The following is a 24,127-nucleotide window of genomic DNA, read 5'->3' as shown; positions in this document are numbered from 1 at the left end:
TTAAGACTCCTCCTGTTTATTACTTATAAGGAGCCTTAAATTCTTTTAAATAATTTTATATAATTTCATTAAATATTCGCACAAATAGCCCGACAATAAGTACAACTGTCAGTTCAGTATCTGCAAATAAAATATTTTTGGCACCAAGACATATGGAGTGCCCTTTGGCTCTAGTGAATTGTGTAATCCAAAACGTAGTTTAAAAAGCTAAAATGTACCTTGACCATTGCAATCACACCTAAGCTTCAAAAACAGTCTCATTGGAGACTGAATGAAACCATTCTAAATGATGTGAAATTCAAGGAAACCATAGCACATCACCTTAAAGAATATTTTGCAGACAATAGAGGTTCAATAGAGTCTATTGCTTTAACATGGGAAGCTCATAAAGCTGTACTACGGGGTCACCTTATTTCACTATCCTCTACTAAAAGGCGCAATAGAAAGCAAGATATATACAACCTAGAGAACAAATTACGCAAACTAGAATTGGTATACCAGCAGGATCCGAAACCTAAAACGGCTCTGGAAATCCAGGACCTGCGCTCCTCACTCAAACAAATAGCTATACTAGATGCAGAAAAGACTTTGATTTGGTCGAAAAGGAAATATTACCAAATGGGGAATAAGGCCCACACAATACTAGCAAATCAGTTGAGGAAACGCGCCAGACACTCTCAAATTCTAACTATCCAATCTAATACTGGAGAAGCCTTACACAACCCCGCACAGATTTACAAGCTTTCCACTCTTACTACTCTACTCTATAAAACTTGTTTCCAGTGGATTCCTGTACTAATGAATCTAAACCAACACAAATAGCCCAATTCCTAGAAAACTGTGGCCTACCTACCCTCTCAGAAGAAGAAATAGAAATACTCAACAGGGAGGTTACTAATGAGGAGGTACTTTTTTTGATCTCTCCAGCTCCATAAATCTCCAGGTCCAGACGGGTTTTCCAACACATATTATAAGACATTCCAAGCAATCCTTTCCCCAATCCTGACGGAATTATTTAATATCTTCCTCCAGGGGAAGGAAACCATCCCAGATTCTATGCTATCTTCCCATATAACTGTTCTCCCGAAGGAAGGCAAGGACCCCTCATTGTGTGGAAATTATAGGCCCATAGCATTGCTCAATAGTGACTTAAAAATATTTACTAAACTGTTGGCACAACGACTTACCCCGCTGCTACCCAGATTGATCCACCCAGATCAGGTGGGCTTCATAACAGGAAAACAAGCAGGGGACAACACCCGTAGGGCAATAGATCTTATGGACTTAATTCAATCACAAGGCACCCCCTCAGTGGTGTTGAGCTTAGACGCAGAGAAAGCCTTTGATTGACTAGATTGGACTTACATGACCCAACTACTTCAACATATGGGGTTCCAAGGCCCTTTCCTGCACGCTGTCAAATTATTATATACGACTCCATCAGCTTACTTAAAAATGAACGGAGATGATGGAACCCCAATACACATTAGAAATGGTACGAGGCAGGGCTGCCCTCTCTCTCCCCTGCTCTATGCCCTCAGTATAGAGCCTCTAGCAGCTAAAATAAGAACACATCCAGATATCTCGTGTATAACAGTAGGCAGTGAGGAATATAAAATATCGCTCTTTGCAGACGATATTATGTTGACTCATAGTAAACCATTTATTTCCTTACCCAATCTACATCGTCTTCTACAACTTTATAGTACAGTAGCTGGATATAAAATTAATTGGACTAATTCTGAAGCCCTCTCTTTTCATTTAGAAGGATCTTCTAGGACAGCTCTTCAGGCTGATTTTCATTATAAATCGCAAGCTTCTTATATATCCTATCTAGGAATTAAATTGACTCCACATTATCATCAACTCTTCCGAACGAATTTCACGCCTGTAGTTAAACAGATTACATCGGATATGTCAGATTGGAAACAATATAACATCTCATGGCTCGGTCGTATAGCAGCAGTGAAGATGTCCATTCTTCCCAAATTACTGTATCTATTCAAAACCATTCCAGTCCAAATCCCCTCCTCAACCCTGGACCAGATACAAAAAATGATATTTCATTATATCTGGGGATCTACAAAGGCTAGAATACCCCGTTCAGTACTACTGGCAGGAAGGAACCAGGGGGGCGTCACAGTTACGCCAAACATTGGCTTGGTTGCAACCTACACCACCCACACAGTGGGCCAAATTGAAATCAGCCTGGTTCTCCCCCTTCCATATCAGTAACCTAAGCAATAAGCCTAAGATTCTGATACCGGCCTTAGCTCCAAAGCCTATAACATTCACCCAATTTATATATATGAAGCGATGTCTCACACAGTACCGGGTCTGTACATTTCCCTCAGTTTTAACTATACTTTCCGCAAATCCAGAATTTCAACAGGGCCAAAGTAAAGCCTTCCATAGGGACTGGAACACTTACACTCTAATTCGAATTAAAGATTTTATTAACCCTTTGGGGAAAAAATTATATACATACGAGGAACTTTATGCAAGGTGTAACTGGGGATCTGATAGGAAAATGGAATATCTGCAGATTAAACATTATATTACGACATTACTTGGGCCAACGACTCAACTTCAGTTGACTCCATTCGAGAAGGTTTTAGGGGGTAACTTCCCATGCAAAGGTCTTATTTCACAGTTGTATAGATTAATGACAACAAAAAGAGAGTGTGTACAAAACTATGATGAAGTGGTATCTTATGCCAAATAGATTCTCCAAGATATATCCACTAAACAGTCCTCTGTGCTGGAGAGGTTGTCAACTTAAAGGCACACTTCACCATACTATGTGGACTTGCCCGAAATTAAATGACTTTTGGTTGGAAATTACTAAATTGATAACCTCGGTCATGAGGACTCCTATTACTATTGAAATGCCCAACCTATTATTAGCCCTCCCAGTCCCAGGACTGACAAACGCTGCCCAAAAATGGATTAACCAAGTAGCTACTGTGGCTCGATTAGCAATCACCTCCAAATGGAAATCGCCAACAATCCCTACGATTCGAGAGGTAATCTCCATACTTGACAAAAATAGGATGTTTGAGGAAATGACTGCAAGAATAAATGATACACTGCAACAGCATAATAATGTTTGAGGGAACTGGGATTACTACAAAACAGCAATGAACATTGCAACTTCAAATCTCTACATTTGGGAATTTTAGTTGGGAAATGTCATCCCATTAATGGTCTCCATATTTTATTTTATCTTATTTTATTCTATTTTGCTTTATTTTATTTTATTCTCTTCATCCTTTTCTTTTTCTTCTTTCTTCCTTCTTTTTCTTTAAGGTTCTTTCCTATCTCCCCTCATGCAAATGTCAAAATACTGCAATGAGAGTCTTACACTGTAATGTTTAAAAAATGGATAAGTCTGTTAAACAAAGACAAAAGTTATGAGGCGATGGATACTGTATTTGTATTTTATTGTGAAAACGAATGAAAATTTTAAGTTACAAAAAAAAAAAAAAGCTAAAATGTAGGAATTGTGATGCATAAGATGCATTTGTTACATTTATTCTCCGAGCAGAAAAATGATTTTATAATCACATCAAAATGAATTATCAGCACAAAATGAATGTATTGTTACAATTAAATTGTTTTGTAATCCTGTAAACACAAAAAAATCTTTGTAGTTACAAAATATATTTTGAAACATCTTATATTGGAACATTTATTTGTTACAGTTTATTTCATTACTCAAACTCATTTTACCAGTGTTCAAAATGAATACTTTCAGAACTATATTTATTCATATATACAGTTACTGGATCCATTATATGGAAACCTGTTATCCAGAAAGCTCTGAATTACAGGAAGGACATCTCACATAAGACTACATTTTAATCAAGTAATTCAAATTTTAAAAAAATATTTGATTTTCCTCAGTAATAATAAAACAGTACAATTAACTTGATCCTAGCTAATATATGATTAATTCTTACAAACCAATTCTATTGGGTTTATTTAGGTATCAAAGGTCAAATTTTAGAGATATGTGAGCTCTTTTAAACCTTGAATGAACTCACTCGATTGGTTTCTTATTTAAGAAAAAACAAAGAAAAAAAAATTGATTGAGTTTTCCAAAAAAAACAAAATAATTCAGAGCGAAACCGACCAAAAAAAAAAAAAACTTGAACATCAAGCAGGCTGTTAACATCTTCAAATGGTTCAAGGGACCACTGCCATTGACTCCTACATGACCTTGACAGGTTTTAGGTGGTGTATTTTCGGATTCAAGCTATTGCCAGGGTCTGGGTATAATAAATCTTGAATATTCTAGTTTTAAAAAAAAAACTTGAACTATTCAAGTTTTCTTTAACTCAAAAAAAAAGTTTTCTGATCAAAAAATTTAACTCGAAAAACTCTAATTTTCGTGGAAAAAACAACTTGAACCTCAATAAATCTGCCCCTAAATGTCATTCTGTTTTGGGCTAGGGCTATTAAGGCCCAGCAACCTGTAGCTAAGCCTCAGCCACATCATGAATTAGCAGCATTCACTTATGTCCCTACAACATAGTTATCTCTAAATTGCTTTTTAATTTAAAAAAGTTCACCTATAAGTTAACTTTTAGTATGTTATAGAAAGTCCCAGCTGTTTTTTAAATTATTGAATTAGTTGCTTTCTCTTCTGCCTAGCTTTCAAATGAGGGGCCACAGGCACCAGCTTTTTGCGGCTACTTTTTTATTGTTCTAATCAGACCTATTTACTGCCTAATCGCTAGGGCCCATTGGGCTAGGGCTCTGAAACATTCAAGCAAATGTTTTATAAAATTATCCTGCACATTTATAGTAACTAAATAATATATGTTGAAGTGATTATATTTGTAATAAAATATAACTATGCATTTATTTTGTTCTGTGAGACATAATAGATTGGGTGTACATTTTGGGAAAACAAACAGACACAATGATGACACTTATTGGTGCGATTTTACATGTAACTGTGAAATTTGCAATAGTATTTTTGTAAGAGAGAATGAAATACAATGAAAGCTAAATATGTAAAAACCCTCACAGTGGAATTATCCTACAAAAGCAGATAGGCCTACTGTTTCCTGCTAAAACGGTCCAATATTCATTATACCAAATCTACTACATATAACTCCAACACAGATTACTTTTGGGGCATCCATCCAATGTTTGACATGCCACCTAAAATGTATAAGTTATTACATTGCTACTGTATATGGATATGTTAACAAAACGGTTAAGTCACACTGTCTGATAGCTAGATCATTAAAATGACAATTGATTTAAAAGTTGCCTACAACACACACAAATATGTAAATATGAAAAATCAACACTATATTGTATATGAGAGTATATTGTTTCTATAGTATCGTCTTCTTAATATGAATAGATATTGTAGGGTAGGGTGTCAACGTTTTCTTTTTAATCTATACATATATTACATATTTGTTGATTCTGGCAGGAAAGATCGGGGTTGCTCTTCTGCAATATCTGCTGTCAAAAAGGAATCAACTGATTTATTGCTGATGCGTAAAGGAGTAAGCCTTCTGAAATTGTTTGGTGAATATGGTATCTGTACTCGGGCCCTTTGTGATGGAGCTACTGCATCTTCACTGGAGAACCATGGTGCAAAATTTAGAGAAATATTTTCCTCCTCATTTGCAGAAAATACTGGGTTATCAATTCCTATTATAAAAAAGAAAAGAGATGTTAGTAAATAACCAGTGTAAGGGTAGTTTCAAAAACTTTAACAAGGGAATCAAATAGAAATGACTCAAGTCTGAGAGAAAAATAATTCAAGTTAGCAAATGATGCCAAATTGTGTGTACACTATTCCATAGAATTTCAATGCAATCAAGAAGATGCATACCGCTAAAATGTAAAAACAGAAATGTTTGCCCTTCCAAGAACCATCCAAATAACAAAGTTCTTCTTAGTTAAGCAGAAATAAGATATAAAGTTTAGATATACAGTTATTGGTTTAAACTGATCTTTCATGTTAATCATATCTCAGTATGAGTGTATTTCTATAAATGAACAAAACTTTCTCAGTTTAGCCAGTAAAATTGTAGAATACTCTCCAGAATGAAATGTGGAACACAGATTTCATTTACTGATGGCATTTTCTGTTTGCAACTGTATTTTAAAGAATTTGTAATGTGTAGTAAATAGTAATGATAAACATGTATATAACACTTTGCAGGTTTGTTGAAACTGCAAGGTATGAAAAGTTAAATGCTCCAGCAAATTTAAAAGCTTTCTGTCATAACATAATTAATACCATAACAATTTTATACTAGCTATAATATTATTTTGTGTCACATTAGAGGTTATTATTTAATAAAATTCATACATATATACATACATACAGTCCTTAATCTAGCTTAGCTATTTTTTTTATATTTCTTCATCACAGACCATGGTATTCCACCTGACAGGACCATTGTCTGTTGTATGAATGAACAGCTGCAAATTACTAGGAATTGTCTGCAGGTGGAAAAGGTGATTTGATCCTGAGAGTACTGGACTTCTGATGCTTGACATCAGTATGCTTTTTGACTAACTGTTTAATATGATTTTATTCTCATTTGTATATGGACTCGAATTTTAATAATCTCAAGTTGATAATGAATAATTGTTTGATGTTATTTCTTAAGGGGAAGATGTTTTAGTAAACTGAAAATTTAAATTTAGAAAATAAAAATACTGATTAATATACTTACCTAGGCCTGTATCTATCTGCCCCTTGCTGTCTGCTAAAGATGCAAAAAATGTAATGCAGTTGTTCATTTCAGGGTCATATTCCATAGTTTTTTCTTCATCATAAGTTTCAATGTCTAAGAAATTAAGAAATATAAATAAATACATGTATTTCTAGTATGTATTTAAGTATTATAATAAAGATCATAATGTATAAATACATGTATTAAACGTATTATATTAAAAAATAAAATGTTTATAAATAGTATAACCTTAGAATCATGGCATTCTGCCTGACAGCATCAGTGTTTGCTATATGGGAATTGGAAGTTGCTGTGGATGCAAAAGGGCTTTTATCTATAGCATGCATTTAAAATCCCTGCCGTAAAGCAAGACATTTGTTGTAAAACAGAAAGAAATGTGTTCCTTTTCATGAGCATAAACATAAAAATATTTTGAATTATTACTTAAGAAATAGAGGGCCTTGCAAAAGTATTCAGAACACTGACTGACCTATTCTCGAATTTTCTTAATAAACAAAAACTGCAACGAAAAGTTATTCTCTGTAAATTTTTTATTTATTTATATTTTTTATCTTGTTAAAACAAAGGGAATATAGATGGTGCAACATAAAAGGAAAAAGGAGTAAGTTAATGAACAAAAAGTTAAAGGAAAACTATATCCCCAAAATGAATACTTGAGCAACAAATTATACAGTTATATTATATATACACAGTTAATATTATATTAAGTGGCATATTAAAGAATCTTATCAAACTGGAATATATATATATCTAAGTAAGTATAGCCCTTTTACATATCTTGCCTTTAACCACCATTTCCTGATGGTCTGTGTGTTGCCTCAGAGATCACCTGACAAGAAATACTACAACTCTAACAGTAACAGGAAGAAGTGTGGAAGCAAAAGACACAACTCTGTCTGTTAATTGGCTCATGTGATCTAAGTATAGTTTGTTTGGTATGTTTGTGTGAATCATACCATCCCAGGGGGCTGCCCTTATTTTTTAAAATGGAAGTTTTCTATTTTTGATTACCCAAAGGCACTTACTACTAAAAAATTATATTATAATGAAAATGGTTTATTTACATGAAGCAGGGTTTTACAAACAAGCTGTTTTATGCAATATATTTTTATAGAGACCTACATTTGAGGGGTATAGTTTTCCTTTAAAGTAACATGAGAATGGCCAGCATTGGCCTAGTCAAATCCCTAGAGCAAATCTTTCTGGAAGAATGCATCTTAAAAACTTTTCACAGAAGCCAAATGTGGTACAGGTATGGGACCTGTTATCCAGAATGCTTGGGACATGGGGTTTTCCGGATAATGGATCTTTCCATAATTTTTCTTCATACCTTAAGTCTACTAGAAATTAATTTAACCATTAAATAAACCCAATAGGCTGGTTTTGCTTCCAAAAAGGATTAATTATATCTTAGTTTGGATCAAATACAAGGTACTGTTTTATTATTACAGAGAAAAAGGAAATCATTTTTAAAAATTTGGATTATTTGGATAAAATAGAGTCTATGGGAGACAGCCATTCCATAATTTGGAGCTTTCCGGATATCGGGTTTCCGGATAAGGGATCCTATACCTGTATATACTTGTACCTAAAGGCTTAGAGCTGTTATTGCCGAAAAATGTAGCTCTACAAAATGCAATAGTATATTTTTAATTTTTGGAGAAACCTTTGGCGCTGTTACTTATTTTCATGATTGAACATTCAGATTATTAATATAAGAGTGGCCCCTGAGAATACTCTGATAGACTCTTACTACATTGGTCAGAGGTCTGGATAGTTTTGCAGAGCACTGTAAAATACTTTGTGCTTTCAAATATACCAAACAAGTACAGTACGTGGGGTTCACAGATTACAACCATATTTTACAAAGCCATAGGCTAGTTTATAGTCTAGGCGGGTTTATTGAAGGAGCCACACTAGTTGATCACATGAGTTGTATCTAGCTTAAAAGATTGATAGCAACCTTAACCTTCCTTTAAAATGTGCTGTTCTAAGAGATGTCTATAAGGCTATGGGATTCCTGACTAACCAAGAAGATCTAGACTGTATCATTTGATTTAAGGGTTGTGTACATATACCTGCTGCCATGTTACAGACACCAACTGCGCTTAAAAATGTGCTATTCCCACCTTGACCAATATTTGGACCTCCAACAAAGATTTATGCCAGGTTAAGGGGAGCACACTAACAATGGAACATTGCAATTTACAACTGTCTATTTTTTTTTTGTAAAATGTTTAGCATGATAAATGAGAACTAGTAAATTAGTAAGTGTATGAACTTACCATGAACTGTCATATTATTAGAAATGTTTCCATTGGGTAGCATAGTCATTGTACTGCTTCTCTGCAAGTCAAGAATGTACATTCTTATGTAGCCCGTTATTGTGAAATAAAACAATGTTTCAAATACCTGAAAATCATGTAATCATACAAAAACAGGTAGAAGCTGATAAATGTGTTTGTTTCCAATAGGGATGCACCAAATCCCCTATTTTGGATTCGGCCAAACCCCCGAATCCTTTGTGAAAGATTCGGCCGAATACCGAATTGAATCCGAACCCTAATTTGCATAGCAAATTAGGAGTGGGAAGAGGAAAACATTTCTTACTTCCTTGTTTTTCACTACTGGATTCGGTGCATCCCTAGTTTCCAACCTCAGTTAATGTAATAAACTACACTACTTGCAATGTTTTAGAGGCTCATGGGGCCTCTGTAACTTCTATTTATGCCCCATTCTGAAAGTATTGTACACAGAGGCAGAATATGTTCTGATAGGGACAAGGGCAAATCCATCTTGTGCTTAGTGGTGTCGGATTGGTGCTCCATGGCTTGTCTAAAAGCATTTCTGAGATTCTTTAACAATGGGGGATATATTCTATATACAAGCTACAGTATGGTAATTTTCTAATGATCCATACTGTAAATATATTCAATAATACAAACTAGCCATAAATATGCCCTTATAAACGGTGCTTAGTGATCATCGATTATATTCATTGCTCATGTTATTTGTGTCACATGACTCATTGAATTCAATTTATTAAACAATGTATCCCCTGTTGTACAATATCCTGGTGACTATGCCCGTGGATTGAAATGCATAGATGTTGCCTGGTTGTAAGGATCTCCCTGATTTCGAACCAGGGACCTGTTGTGTTCCAGACACTGCTCCTCCCGCTTGAGCCACAGGAGGCGGTGTGGTGTTGGTCTGTCTCTAAGATGACTGTGGCTTTGCTGTCTCCTGGTCAGCCGGTCTTAGTGCACACCCTATATCCAGCTTAGGGCAATGATGTTTAAGCACTACTTAATCCTGTTTGTTCCTGAACCTGACCCGGTAACCTAGTCCTGTTTTTGTAGCTTTTTGTACTTGATCTCCAGGTTTTGACCTCAGCCTGTTATTTGACCTTGCATGAACTCTGCCCGTCCTGACTTTTTTGCCTGTACTGTTTTCTGTTTTGTCCGCCACCTAGGCCCGGATTTGTGGAAAGGCCACCTAGGCCCGGGCCTAGGGTGGCAGGATTTTAGGGGGCGGCATGCTGCCTAACCACACCCACACATCGGTTCAAAAACACTGGGGATGTGCTGGAGATACAATAATTTTTTTAATTTCCCATGCGCCAATCCCCATTGCTCCTGTCCCCCTGGACAGGGTCGACGAACCGTAGTGGGCCTAGGGGTGCCCACTATGTAAATCCGGCCCTGCCGCCGCCTGCCCTCGAATTTCAGCCTGTACTTGGACTTGTGTTTTTGTTGCCTTACACCTGGATTTGTATTTTCTGCTGCATTACATCTTTCTGCAAAAGTCTGCTTATATTTTTGTTTAAAAAACAGTTACTCAGCACCGTGGCTCCTGTCTGCAAATCCTAACAGTCATTCCTAACACTGGTAGTTAAAAAGAAGTAAAGAAGCTTTTTTAAAAAAAGCCTTGAGTGCTTTCTTACCTTCTTTATGAATATTTTTCAAATCCTGAAAGTACAGCAGCTTTGTTCATTTTATATGCTCCTGTTGATGGGACAACCAAGTATATATGCAATATATAGGGGCATATTTATCAAGGGTCGAACTTCGAACTTTGAAATTCGAATTCAAAAAGACCAACTGAAATGAAGTCGAAGGTTTTTTTTTGGCTCGATAGGTCAGTTTTTGATCGAATAGGTCCATATTTGGCCAAATTCGAATCGTACAAATTGAAGTAATAGCACATTCGATTGAATTCGAATCAAAGTTTTTCCCAAAAAAAACTTTGATTTTTCAATGTCCACCAATTGAATCCAGATAGGTTCTAGGAGGTCCCCCATAGGCGAAAACAGCAATTCGGCAGGTTTTAGATGTCGAATGGTTGAAGTCGAATTTTACAGTACAGTACATAATTTCGATATTCTAATTTTCTAATTTTTTTCAAATTCGAATCAAATTTGGACTATTCCCTAGTCGAAATACACAAAAAATAGCTCAAAATTCTAATTTGTTGAATTTGAAAATTCACCTCGACCTCTGATAAATCTGCCCCATAGTGTGCACAAAGTTGAAAAATGATATATCATCAAAGAAACCAGCACTCACTCACCTAGCAAGAAAAACAGGGTTCTATAAAAAATATTCATATAGAAAGTGCAAAGCACTCATGGAGTTTCAAAAGGTTTTTTTTTACCATCTTAAGAACCAGACAATGTATGTATGTGTGTGTTAAATCACAAAATGCATAATAGAAAATTAATAAATCTGACACTGCAATATTCAAATATTAACAATGGTACTATTTAAAGTTGTTCACTTTCCAACACTTTTATCAGTTCAGAAATAAAGACTTTTTTTCCAATTACTTTCTATTTTTCACCTTCTTCAGAGTTGCTGACTCTGTAAACTGTTTAATTGACAAATTTGTTTACTTTGGCCCTGCTAAGCAGAATCGATGAGTTTCATTAAAGGCAACTGTTATAATTATTCTGGTGAACACTCCGAAAACAGATGAACTGCAAAAAGGGTTTGGAAGGTGAACAACCCCTTAAAATAATATTATAACAAAATTAATATTACTTATGTAAACATCTATGTATATGTTAATTATCAACAAAGAGTTTTAAATTACCAGCTTTATATACAGTAAGACACACTTACTCGTTGTCCAAAATCTTTTTTGTAGTTTTTATTGATCTTTTTTACATGCTTACGACCAAATTTTGTTGTTTTGAAAGATTCTAAGCGTTTCTTCATTGTTCTTTGAAATATTTCTTTGGCTTGTTTTTCATCCTCATCCACGGTGACCTCATGACGACTGTAGAGATGCTTTTGCTTTTGTAAAAGAAACAAAATTTAAAATCACAGTAAAACAATGAGGAAAGATTTTTAGGTGTGACATTTAAGGTAACACATTGACAAATTTATTTATAGTTACATACAGTAGTTAATTTGGGTTTTAAAAAAAATAGACAAATTCCCAAATTCAATCACCCATAGGAACCCTTGTAAGTATATATATATATATATATATATATATATATATATATATACATATATATATATATACATATATATACATACATATATATATACATATATATACATACATATACATATATATACATAACATATACATATATATATATATATACATATATATACATATATATACATACATATACATATATATATACATATAATATATATATATATATATATATATATATACATATATATACATACATATACATATATATATATATATATATATATATATATATATATATATATATATATATATATATATATATATATATATATATATATATACATATATATATACATATATATATACATACATATACACACATAACTTCGAATTAAAGGTCAATGATTGGCTTGCCAAGGGGCTCATAATGGTGACTACCTGTCTCTGTGTAACTCTCAGTCTAGGAGCTCTACATGTGTTCAAAATACTCTACCAATTGGTATGATGAGTGGTCCACTGGGGCAAATTAATGCCCTTGGTTGTCCTGGCAGTGTTGAGGACAGTTTGTTATTGTATACCCCTAGGTTGTGTATGTAGAGTTCTGATGATGAACAGTACCTTGATGAAGTACTTTATGCAAGGCAGTTCAACTTCATTTAACCTACTTGTCAAAATTTAAAAAATAACTCACTCAAGTGCTGTTTATTATTTTAATCATTTATTTAATCGTTTGTGAAGATACATTTATTTATCATATTTTTAAGCACATGTTTTTATGCTCATATTAAAGTGTATCCTTTGTTAGCATTAAAGTGTATCCTTTGTTATGTATATATACATATACTTAAAATCGTATATAAAGGAAGAGGTTATGTTAGAAAATGAGGGGGCAGAAATCTTATGGGTAGAGTACTTCACCAATTGTAAAGAGTCCAGCAAATTAATTGTAGGAGTATGCTATAGACCCCCCTAATGTAAGTGAGGGGAGGAGGCTACGCTCCTGATGCAAATAGAAAAGGCTGCTAGTTTGGGTAAAGTAATGATAATGGGGGATTTTAATTGCTCAGATATTGACTGGAGCAACAGTACTGCCAGATCAGTTAATGGGAACAAGTTTATAAACTTGTTGCATGACAATTTTATGGCACAGGTTGTTGAGGAGCCAACCAGAAAAAAAATGTTATTCTGGATCTAGTGATCTCAAATGACCCAGAACTTATAGCAAATGTGCAAGTCATTGAACCCCTGGGTAATAGTGACCATAATGTTATATAATTTAATGTCTGTTGCAAAAAACAAATATACACAAAAAACATGAATTTCAAAAAAGCTAGTTTTAGTGCCTTGAAGGCTACCCTTCAGAGCATTGATTGGGGCATTAAGTTTGCAGCTAAAAACACAGAACACAAATGTTCATTCATTTAAAATATTAAATCATTACTGTTCTCAATGTATTCCCTTGAGGAGTAAATGTAGAAGCTCTAAGAATCAAACTATGTGGCTTAGAAGTAAAGAAGCTAATAGGAAAGAAGAGAAAGGTATATAAAAACTACAAGTCTGTTGGGACAGAAGCTGCATGTAATGAATATAAACACTATAATAAATGTTGTAAATCAGCAATCCGGAAAGGGAAAGTAAGGAAATGAAGATTGAATTGCGGCGGAGACTAAGACTAACCCCAAAAAGTTTTTATTAAACGATATTAATAGTAAAAAGATGCAGGTTGAGAGTGTTGCTTCATGGAATAATGGTACCAGTATGGTAACAGATACAGAAAAGGCAAATATGCTAAATCAGTTCTTTTCTTCATTGTATACAATAGAGGAGTCTGAGTTCCCAGGCTCACTTCATAACATGCAGTGATGGCTCAGCTCAATCTAATCAGTGGCTGACTCAGGATATGATCCATAAAGCATTAATAAAAATTAATGTAAACAAGGCTCCAGGACCTGATGGCATACACCCCCGGGTTCTAAGAGAGCTTAGTTCAGTTTTAGACCAGCCCCTATTTCTGAAAAGCTGATGTCATTCCAATATTTAAAAAGGGATTACGATCTCAGCCTGGCAATTATAGGCCAGTGAGTTTGACATCTGTGGTGTGAAAATTATTTGAAGGCTTCTTAAGGGATCACATTCAAGATTTTGTCCTAGTGAATGGCATTATGAGCAGCAATCAGCATGGCATTATGAAGGCTAGGTCATGTCAGACAAATTTGATTGCTTTTTATTATGAGGTAAGAAAGATGCTGGACAGTGGGGGGGGGGCAGTAGATGTGATCTATTTTGGATTTTGCCAAAGCATTTGATACTGTGCCCCCCAAACGACTGCTTTCTAAACGTCTGTTGGGCTTAATGAAGCCGTTTCCACATGGATAGGAAACTGGCTACAGGATCGGGTACAGAGGGTGGTTCTTCATGGTACATTCTCTACTTGGAGTAAGGTTCTTAGTGGGGTCACTCAGGGCTCGGTATTGGGTCCACTTTTATTTAACTTGTTTATTCATGACTTAGGGGAGGGTATTGTAAGTACTGTATCAGTGCTTGCAGATGACACAAAACTATCCAGCCCAATAAATTCCATCCAGGATGTGGCATCCTTGCAACAAGATCTTGACAAACTGGCAATCTGGGCAGCTAAGTGGCAAATGAGATTTAATATTGATAAATGTAAAGTCATGCATCTGGGATGTAAAAATATCTAACCCACTTATACCCTTAATGAGACTGCACTAGGCAAATCCATTATGGAAAAGGACCTGGGAGTTCTTGTAGATAATAAACTTGGCTGTAGCAAGCAATGCCAGTTGGCAGCATCAAGGGCAAATAAGGTCTTGAGCTGTATTAAAAGGGGCATTGATTCACGGCTGGAAGCGGTCATTCTTCCACTTTATAGAGCACTGGTAAGGCCCCGATCTAGAATATTGCCGTACAGTTTTGGTCTCCATCACTCAAACAGGACATTATTGTATTAGAGAGGGTATAAAGAAGGGCAACTAAGCTGGTAAAAGGTATGGAAAATCTTAGCTATGACGAAAGACTGGCAAAATTAGGGATGTTCATGCTGGAGAAGAGGCGTTTAAGGGGTGATATGATAACTATGTATAAATATATAAAGGGATCATATAATAATCTCTCTAATGCTTTATTTACCAGTAGGTCTTTCCAGCTGACACAAGGTCACCCATTCCATTTAGAAGAAAAGAGGTTCCGCCAAAATATTCGTAAGGGGTTTTGTACAGTGAGAGCTGTGAAGATGTTGAATTCTCTCCCTGAATCAGTTGTATAGGCTGATACATTAGATAACTTTAAGAAGGGGTTGGATAGCTTTTTAGCAAGTGAGGGAATACAGGGTTATTGAAGATAGCTCATAGTCCAGAGACTAGTCTGATTGCCATTTTGGAGTCAGGAAGGAATTTTTTCCCCCTCTGAGGCAAATTGGAGAGGCTTCCGATGGGGTTTTGTGCCCCACTGGCCTTCAACTGGCAGTTAGGCAGGGTAAAAAAAGTTAAAAGGTTGAATTTGATGGACATGTGTCTTTTTTCAACCTAACTTGTTGTTGCTTACTATGTTACCTAGACAAAACTAACTGTAGATCTTAAGATCACTATAGCCTTGTATATAGTCATAACAGCCACTCTTAGGCATTTATAGAATACAATATTGGACTAGGGGCAAAAAACTGCACTGCGTAATACAGGTGAGGCCTTAGCAGGCAGAGCTGTGGAGTCTGTGTGTTTGCCTCAGAAAGACTAATATAGTTTATATAAACAAGCTGCTGTGTAGCCATGGGGGCAGCTGCTCAGACTGGAAAGGAGAAAAAGCACAGGTTACATAGAACATAACAGATAAGCCCTGTCCAATACAATGGTCTTTATCGGTTATGTGCTATGTAACCTGTGCATTTTCTAAATTTTTCCAGCTTGAATGGATGCCCCATGGCTACACAGAAGTTTGTTTTATAAACCATAGGAGACTTTATGATGCAAACACTCTATTACCAGTGAAGAGCAACAGCACATTATATTTTAAAAATGTTGAGGTACCCTAAACTGAGGAGTCGGAGTCAAAGGATTTATGTACCAACTCCACAGCCCTGTTAGTAGGAATCTATAAATTATGTGTTGATCCCTTAAGTTAATGCCCTTTGCATGCACAACAGAACTTTATTGGCTTTAGTAGCCACTGATCTACACAATTTGTTATTTACAAAAATTCTGAAGTCCTTCTTAATTAAGGAGCCCTCCATACACAAAAGCACTTAGTGTATCTGCAAATGCAGCTCAACCTATACAGTAAAGATAACAATGTACTGTTATATACCCTGGGCTGTCGAAAAACTCAAATCTGCAGTAAATTATTCTGTGTTAAACCATATGCATATTTCCTAGAACAGCTGCAATATAATCCAGCTTTCTGTATAGTAACCCATGTTAAACGGTTATACAGTACAATATATGTTCTCTACTAAAGCTCTGTGTGGAGCACTTTTACACAGCAAATTGTTAATGCATATACAGTATGTAGTGCCAACTTTATTGTAATGGCCCAAAACACCTAACACTATAACTATTAAGCCAATGAATCATGGTTAATGCCCAAAAATGCATAACAAAATTCATATTTAATAAATGCATTGCCAGCTTAATTTGTAATGGCCCAAAACACACAGCAACATGCCTAGTTGCTGACAACCATTCAGTTCAGACAACTCCCTGCATCCATTCTTCTTCACAATGCCTTACTAAAATTGTACTTCTAAGAACCACATTAATGCAGTTGACTTGTGTTAAATTTAGGGCTGAGATGCCCAATTTTTCACAACCATTTTTATCATATTGTAATGAAAGCACAAATGCAATAACATACTGTACGCATGGAAGTTCCAAGAGTTAGTACATTCATATTGTGCTCTCAAGCTGATTAAAGTTACTTCCCTCTATTGTGAAAAGTAGGCCATTCACAGAAATGTTCTATACCTCCATTTTCTTACCTCATTCATTTTCTCAGAAATTGCTTAAGATGAATTTCAAATTCACAGTTCAGATATTTAATCCTCACAACACCACCTATTAAATCATTGACCAATTTGCTATATGGACAGTTCAAGTTATAACAAATTGCTGCCTAACAAATCTATTCCTTTAGTATAACTGGAATCAATGAGTTTTTTTGAACAAGTCTTTAGCAGGATATACAGTACTAGTCACTGTACTTACATTTATTACAATTTAATTATTTCATTATAGTTTACAATGAGTTCACGTGGAATACATCTGTATCGAGTCAAGTGAGGAAATGAGTCAGCACATGCAATGTACAAGTGGAGTCAAGAACTAGGCAGGAGTCAATAACCAAGGGATCGAAAACCAAGAACAAAGGCAGGGACTGTTTACACTGAGCCAGAATCAGCATTACCCAACAGGTTTTTTCCTGGCATCTTGCCAGCCCAGTCCAACATTGAGGCTGGAGGAGCATTAATAGAGCTGATTTGTATCCTTCTTTAATTACCTAGGTTACAGTAGGGTCAACAGGAGCAGGTAACTATCTCCCACCATTCTGCCTATTTATTTCCCCCATCACCCCTCCTGCCTTAATCTTTTATGTTGCCTTTGTCTCACTCTTATATCATCGAAAGTCAATTCTTTATTCTAGACAAAAAAACCTTCAGAACATATAAAGCAATAAAACATGGCATGAGGGAAGGGGGAGTATAAAAGTACGAACTGATCCTGACTTCATCCACTTCAAATTCATGCTCTCCTGCTATAACCGAGCTCTATCATTAGCCAAAGAACAATACTTCTCTTATCTAATATCTACTATGTCCTCCAAACCACAGCAGCTGTTTGCCACATTTAACTCACTCCTATGCCCCCCTCCACCTATTAATGTTACCGGCCAAGACCTTGCTCATTTCTTTAATGAAAAAATCGATCTCATTAGGCCGAGCATACCGTCCGACAACAATCTCAGACCAACGTTCAGTCCACTGACATCTACTTTGCACTCCTTCACCCCTACAACTCTAGATGAAGTTAGCAAACTTCTAGCCTGCTCAAAACCCACCACCTGCTCCCTTGACCCCATACCCTCTCGCCTCCTCCACCCAATCTCTGATACACTCTCTCCTGCTCTTACCCACCTATTTAATATTTCACTCTCTACTGGTACCTTTCCATCATTATACAAACAAGCACTAATCACTCCTATCCTCAAAAAACCTTCCCTTGATCCCAGCTCTCCCACTAACTATCGACCGGTCTCCCTTCTTCCATTCGCATCCAAATTACCAGAAAGGCTCGTTTACAAACGCCTGATCCAGCATCTCACTCACAACTCCCTCCTCGATCCCTTGCAATCTGGCTTCCGCCCATCACACTCGACTGAAACTGCACTCACCAAAGTAACCAATGATCTTCTATTGGAAAAGTCTAAAGGTCACTACTCCATTCTAATCCTTCTAAATCTCTCTGCAGCCTTTGACACAGTTGACCACACACTCCTCCTTGACATTCTACACTCAGCTGGCATTCGGGACACTGCTCTTTCATGGTTTACATCTTATCTGTCTGACCGTTCCTTTAAAGTTTCCTTCTCTAACTCTACTTCTACTACTTTCCTACTCTCTGTTGGAGTTCCTCAAGGCTCTGTTATTGGGCCCCCTGCTGTTCTCGCTCTATACAACTTCCCTAGGAAAACTTATTCAGTCATTTCGACTTCAGTATCACCTTTATGCTGATGACACCCAACTCTACTTGTCTACTCCTGATCTTTCTAATTCTGTCCTTTCCCAAGTCACAGACTGTCTCTCTGCTGTCTCCTCCTGGATGTCACAGCGCCACCTGAAACTGAACCTTTCTAAAACAGAACTCATTATATTTCCTCCAAGATCTTCCCCTGTCCCTCAGATATCACTAACCGTAAACAACACCACCTTTTATTCCACCACACAGGCACGCTGCCTAGGAGTTATCTTAGACTCTCATCTGTCTTTTTCACCACACATTCAAACACTTGCAAAATCTTGTCGTGTTCAACTGCGCAACATTGCTCGAATACGACCATATCTCAGTTCAGAATCAACTAAAACACTGATTCAGTCTCTCATCATCTCCCGCCTTGATTACTGCAACTTACTCCTCACAGGTATTCCAACAAGTCACCTTTCACAACTGCAATCTGTTCAAAACGTGGCCGCTAGACTCATTCATCTAGCTCGCCATTCAACATCAGCTGCTCCCATATGTATGTCCCTTCACTGGCCCCAATCTCTTCTAGAATCAAATTCAAATTACTTACACTCACATTCAAGGCCCTTAATAAAGAAACCCCTCCCTATATTTCATCTCTAATCTCCAAATACACTCCTTCACAAAACCTACGCTCTGCTTCTGATCTTCGCCTCACTTCTCCTCTGATCACTTCTGCCCATTCTCGTCTACAAGACTTCTCTCGGGCTTCTGCTTTTCTCTGGAACTCTCTGCCACAAGCTGTCAGACTTTCTCCTTCTTTCCAAACTTTCAAGCGCTCCTTAAAGACCCACCTGTTTAAAGAGGCTTATTCGATGTACATTAATCATTTCTGTATCAAAAATGACAAAATGTTTATATAATCCTAATGTCTCAATTGTACCCTAAACTTTTAGTTTGTAAACTCTAATCTCTAGGTCCTTCTAACCCTATTGTATTCTGTAATCCTTGTTTGTTATCCACCATTTATTTCCTGTTTGCTATAACTGCAGTAAAGCACTGCGTATCTTGACAGCGCTATATAAATAAAATGATGATGATGATTATGATGGTTAAGGCAGGAGTAAAGGGGAGGCAGAGCATACATTATACATAATGTTGCTGCAGGCATACATCTCTGTAATAAACAATCATATTCCTGCTGCATTGTTAGATAAATATCATAAAAATATTGGGACCTGTGTATAGCCTTTTTTATTTTATTTATGTCTTGTTCAAAGATATTTGACCAGTGACAAAAATGGCTGGGACAGCCTTGGATGACTTTCACCATGTCTGTCATGAAATGCTTGAGAGCCACAATGAGAATCATTTCCCAACACTGGGCAAATATGCCTGTGTGTCTGTATGGTGACAGTCTGGAGGATGTCTTAGCACTCTTAGAAAACAGGAGAGCTCTGCCAGATCTGGTCTTCGCCAATGCCTTTTTGGGACCCCAGAACTTTCTGCTGCTGTGTGACAAGGAGAACCTGAACACAACAGTGTTAAAATCAAAGAGCAGTACCAACAAGGGTTAAACAGGATTATGGCCAAATCTGGAAGATAGTCAGGACAGGGAGCATACAAGATGAGTCATGAACAGGGCAACAGAAGTCCAAGGACTCATGACATAAATTATTATGAGCAAACTCATCTCAGGAAAAAAATTCAGACCAGTGATCATGGTTTTCAGAAACAGATATACTGTTGCAGGTATTGATTAGTCCTTTTAGTCTGGCCGTTGCTTGGAAAAACGCAGAAGAAAAGTTCAAAGTTATGCCCAACAGTTTACAGAAGGCACTCCCCGATCAGAGACGGAGGAAGGAAACCCATGCAAACATAAGATTTCTCTGACAAAAATCTCATCTTCTTTGGTTGGTTGGATGGTTGTAAACTTAGGTGCATCAACAATAAAGTCTGTGGAGATTTTATACCAAGTCTGAACTGGAGCAGGCAGTGGTAATCTACAGTAAGTAACCAACAAGGAAGGGAATGAGTACTCTTCTGTTGTGCACATACATACAAGCAGCGACAAACTTTGTGACATCCTGGCCAAGAGAAGGCCACCAAAAGTTCCTGGCAAGTTCACTTGTCTGCCTTGACATTCTTGTAGCCAGGTCTGTAAGAAATGAGGAAATTGAATCTGAAGAAGAAAATTGCCCAATGAGCCTGGTGTGAATATAGTCTTTTGAAAGAAGAAATATACTCCAGGTTGTTATGGTCAATGTGGATTGTGATTGTTCCACAGACCATTCCAAAAAATGGCACCACTCCTCCAAGGCCAACCACAGCTAGTAGCTCATGATTACCAATATAGTATCTATATATCTATATTGCCAATATAGTATCTATATATATATATATCTATATTGCTATTCAGACGAATCCTAAAATAGTGGAAAAATAGTAAAATAAAAGTCATAAAGCTATGTATTGTCTTTTACAAAGCTTGATCACAGTATTTTATGCAGTCATTTTAAATCGCATAACCCATTCAAATTAATTTAGAAGGCAGTAAAAAAAAAATGTTTTAAAAAAAGACAATTTTTATACAAAGCCTTTTCAAGTACCGTATATACTCGAGTATAAGCCGACCCGAGTATAAGCCGAGGTACCTTATTTTACCTACGAAAACTGGGAAAACGTATTGACTCAAGTATAAGCCTAGACACAACTACAGCCCTGTCTCCCAGCAGCGCACATTCCACCAAAGTGACCCACCCAGCGATCAACCGGACCACAGGTGCTGTGTGATATTGCAGTCACTGTTATTCTTTCATATAACCAACAGATGGCGCTGTGTGATATTGCAGTCACTGTTATTCTTTCATATAACCAACAGAGGGCACACTGTTATTCTTTCATATAACCAACAGAGGGCGCTGTGTGATATTGCAGTCTCTCCCCAAGCGAACTATTGGTATAGGAATGATTAAAAGTGACTGCAATCTCAGCTACTGCCCACTGACTCGAGTATAAGCCGAGGTAGACTTTTTCAGCACATTTTGGATGCTGAAAAACTCGGCTTATACTGGAGTATATACGGTTGCTGCTGCTTTTTATGCCTGAAATTTACATGAAAAAATTAGCACTGAAAATATATACACAGTAGAGACCAGTGTGGGTATTCCAACCTGTACCCGATTACCCCCATGCTGACACTATTGCACTATTGTCAGTCTCAAGGCCATTTTCTGAATACATGAAAATCCTGCAAAACAATGTCACATTTTGTTCAATCAGAGATTCAGCGCATCCATAATTTAAATCGGAACCTGTCATCCAGACATAAAAAGCTGTGTAACCCTTTCTTGGCAGGAATATCCAGGGCCACACTGTGGTGCTAACAGTATAGATCCCAGGCCTTCGCTAAGTGGGAGAATTGCGGGGTTTGGATAAGTTAAGTGCCTCCACCCAGGGCTAAAACCAGATATTGGTGGACATATAACTCCCTGGGAATTTCTGAGGAGATCCACTGCACGTGTCATGGAGGCAGATGGGAAATCCACAGTCCAGATCTGGTGTATACGCTGGCAACTCACTACAGGGCTGAAGTCCCTACAGGGATTACTTCCCTAGCAATAACTCAGCAGCTGCACTAGTTTCAGTCACTATGATGGCTGACTGGAAAGGGTTAACTTACTCCCTGTGCTCTGACTATGGGGTTCCCAATATGGGTAAATGTTCTATAGGTGAAATCACTAGCTTCCTACTCAAACAAATCAGCAGGAACACTCACAGCAGAGAGGAGAAATCTCAGGCTGTCTCTCAGTAGTTCTGTGAAGAGACCATGCTTTCTTCTTCTCTTCTTCCTTGTTATCCTTAAGGCTCACTTTCATTTTGCCTCCAAACTTCCTTCAGAGAGGTCACAAAGTCAGACGCAAATCCTTCTTGCTGATTGGCCAGGCTGTGGCTGAAAACTGTCTCACACCAGTGCAAACAGCAGCCATGTTTTTGGTGGCTCCAGATTTAAAGTCACAGGGTTATGTATTTAGGGAAAGGGCAAATAACACTTCCCTACAGCTGCATAATAAAAGATTTTTGCTATTATAACATCCATACCTGTTATAAACTCATTTAAAAGTCTCAGCTGTCAATCATATTTTACCTGCCCCTCCTTTCCATTCTGCACTTTCTAGATTTTACTGCACTCCCCACATTTCCCCTCCCATATAATAATCTAATTGTGTAGCCAGTGCATGGACAGGTGTATCAGGGCCCCCACATAAACAAGATTTGGCATGATGTAAAGCTTGACTTAATAACAGTGTCTACAAAATGGCACTTGACGCTTGCGCTTGCTGTGATTGTTATTGTAAAAAAAAACCCACAATTTAAATCAGTTTTACAGTGTAAGGAAGTGTATTTTGCATCATAAAATAGGATTTGGAATTATTTCTTAAGGTGACAGGTCCCCTTTAATCAATAACCTTTTTGGTATCAAATGCTGTATCAAATGCTTTAGAAAAATCTGAGAAGATCAAATTGATTGCAACTGTAATATCTGCAAACAAAAGTGTATATATCGAACTTATCGGTAAGCCTACAACTATATTATCAGGAAAAGATAAGTGATATGTTTGCAAAAATAAAAATGAAAGTAATGGAATTCTAAAGTAATATTCCAGAAAATATTGTTAAAGATTCAAACACAGCAAGACTTACATAAAAAATATTATGAGGTTTATATTTCAGATAAGTAGGTGGTATAATTAGCATAGCCATATTAACGTAAAGTCATATAGCACTCTAAGTGGGTTGACTGTAGTGTTGAGCTGCTGTCATGTGACTTCAAAGCTGGATTACTAAGAGCCATTTTTTAAAAAATGTATACATTTTATTTATTATATAAATAATAAATATAAATTTGAAGGATTAGGATTAGACTTCAGTTTGAGACTCACTTTTTTTGTGGGTCAGTGCATACCTAATTTTTTCTAGTACTTCACTTTGTATTAGTCTAAGCTACATAGTTCCCTAAATGCTTTTAAAGAAAATATCACTATCACTTCAAATCCACAATCATGGTAGAGAAAAACATGGGCCCAATGTGACACACAGCAGCAAATTGTTACCACTGTTGGCCAGGGTGACCAACTTAAGCCATTCAAATTGTAAGCCTACACACTTGAGTAATATGCAGAACTGAGTAATGTATTTTGGCTACATATTCAGCACAGACCACTTCTACTTTTGTAATTTTATGTGAAGCAC

General features: G+C 36.6%; 1 protein-coding gene across 2 annotated transcripts in view; it reads right to left on the bottom strand.

The window, feature by feature from the left end:
• Window positions 1-4,521: 4,521 nt before the first annotated feature.
• Window positions 4,522-24,127, bottom strand: part of slc9a3.L (solute carrier family 9 member A3 L homeolog) — a 107,149-nt gene continuing 87,543 nt past the window's right edge. For both annotated transcript variants that reach the window (XM_041566218.1, XM_041566217.1), the window contains 4 exons: window positions 11,855-12,028; window positions 9,020-9,080; window positions 6,714-6,827; window positions 4,522-5,676 (listed from right to left, as the gene is read on the bottom strand). In XM_041566218.1, the coding sequence (XP_041422152.1) occupies window positions 5,429-5,676; window positions 6,714-6,827; window positions 9,020-9,080; window positions 11,855-12,028 (597 nt within the window). In that variant the 3' untranslated portion in view covers window positions 4,522-5,428. The remainder of the gene's footprint in view (window positions 5,677-6,713; window positions 6,828-9,019; window positions 9,081-11,854; window positions 12,029-24,127) is intronic.

Source organism: Xenopus laevis, chromosome 6L, assembly GCF_017654675.1.
Source record: "Xenopus laevis strain J_2021 chromosome 6L, Xenopus_laevis_v10.1, whole genome shotgun sequence".
Lineage (NCBI taxonomy): Eukaryota > Metazoa > Chordata > Amphibia > Anura > Pipidae > Xenopus > Xenopus laevis.
Note: the sequence above shows the minus strand (reverse complement) of the source record. Positions and strands in the feature narration are given on the sequence as shown.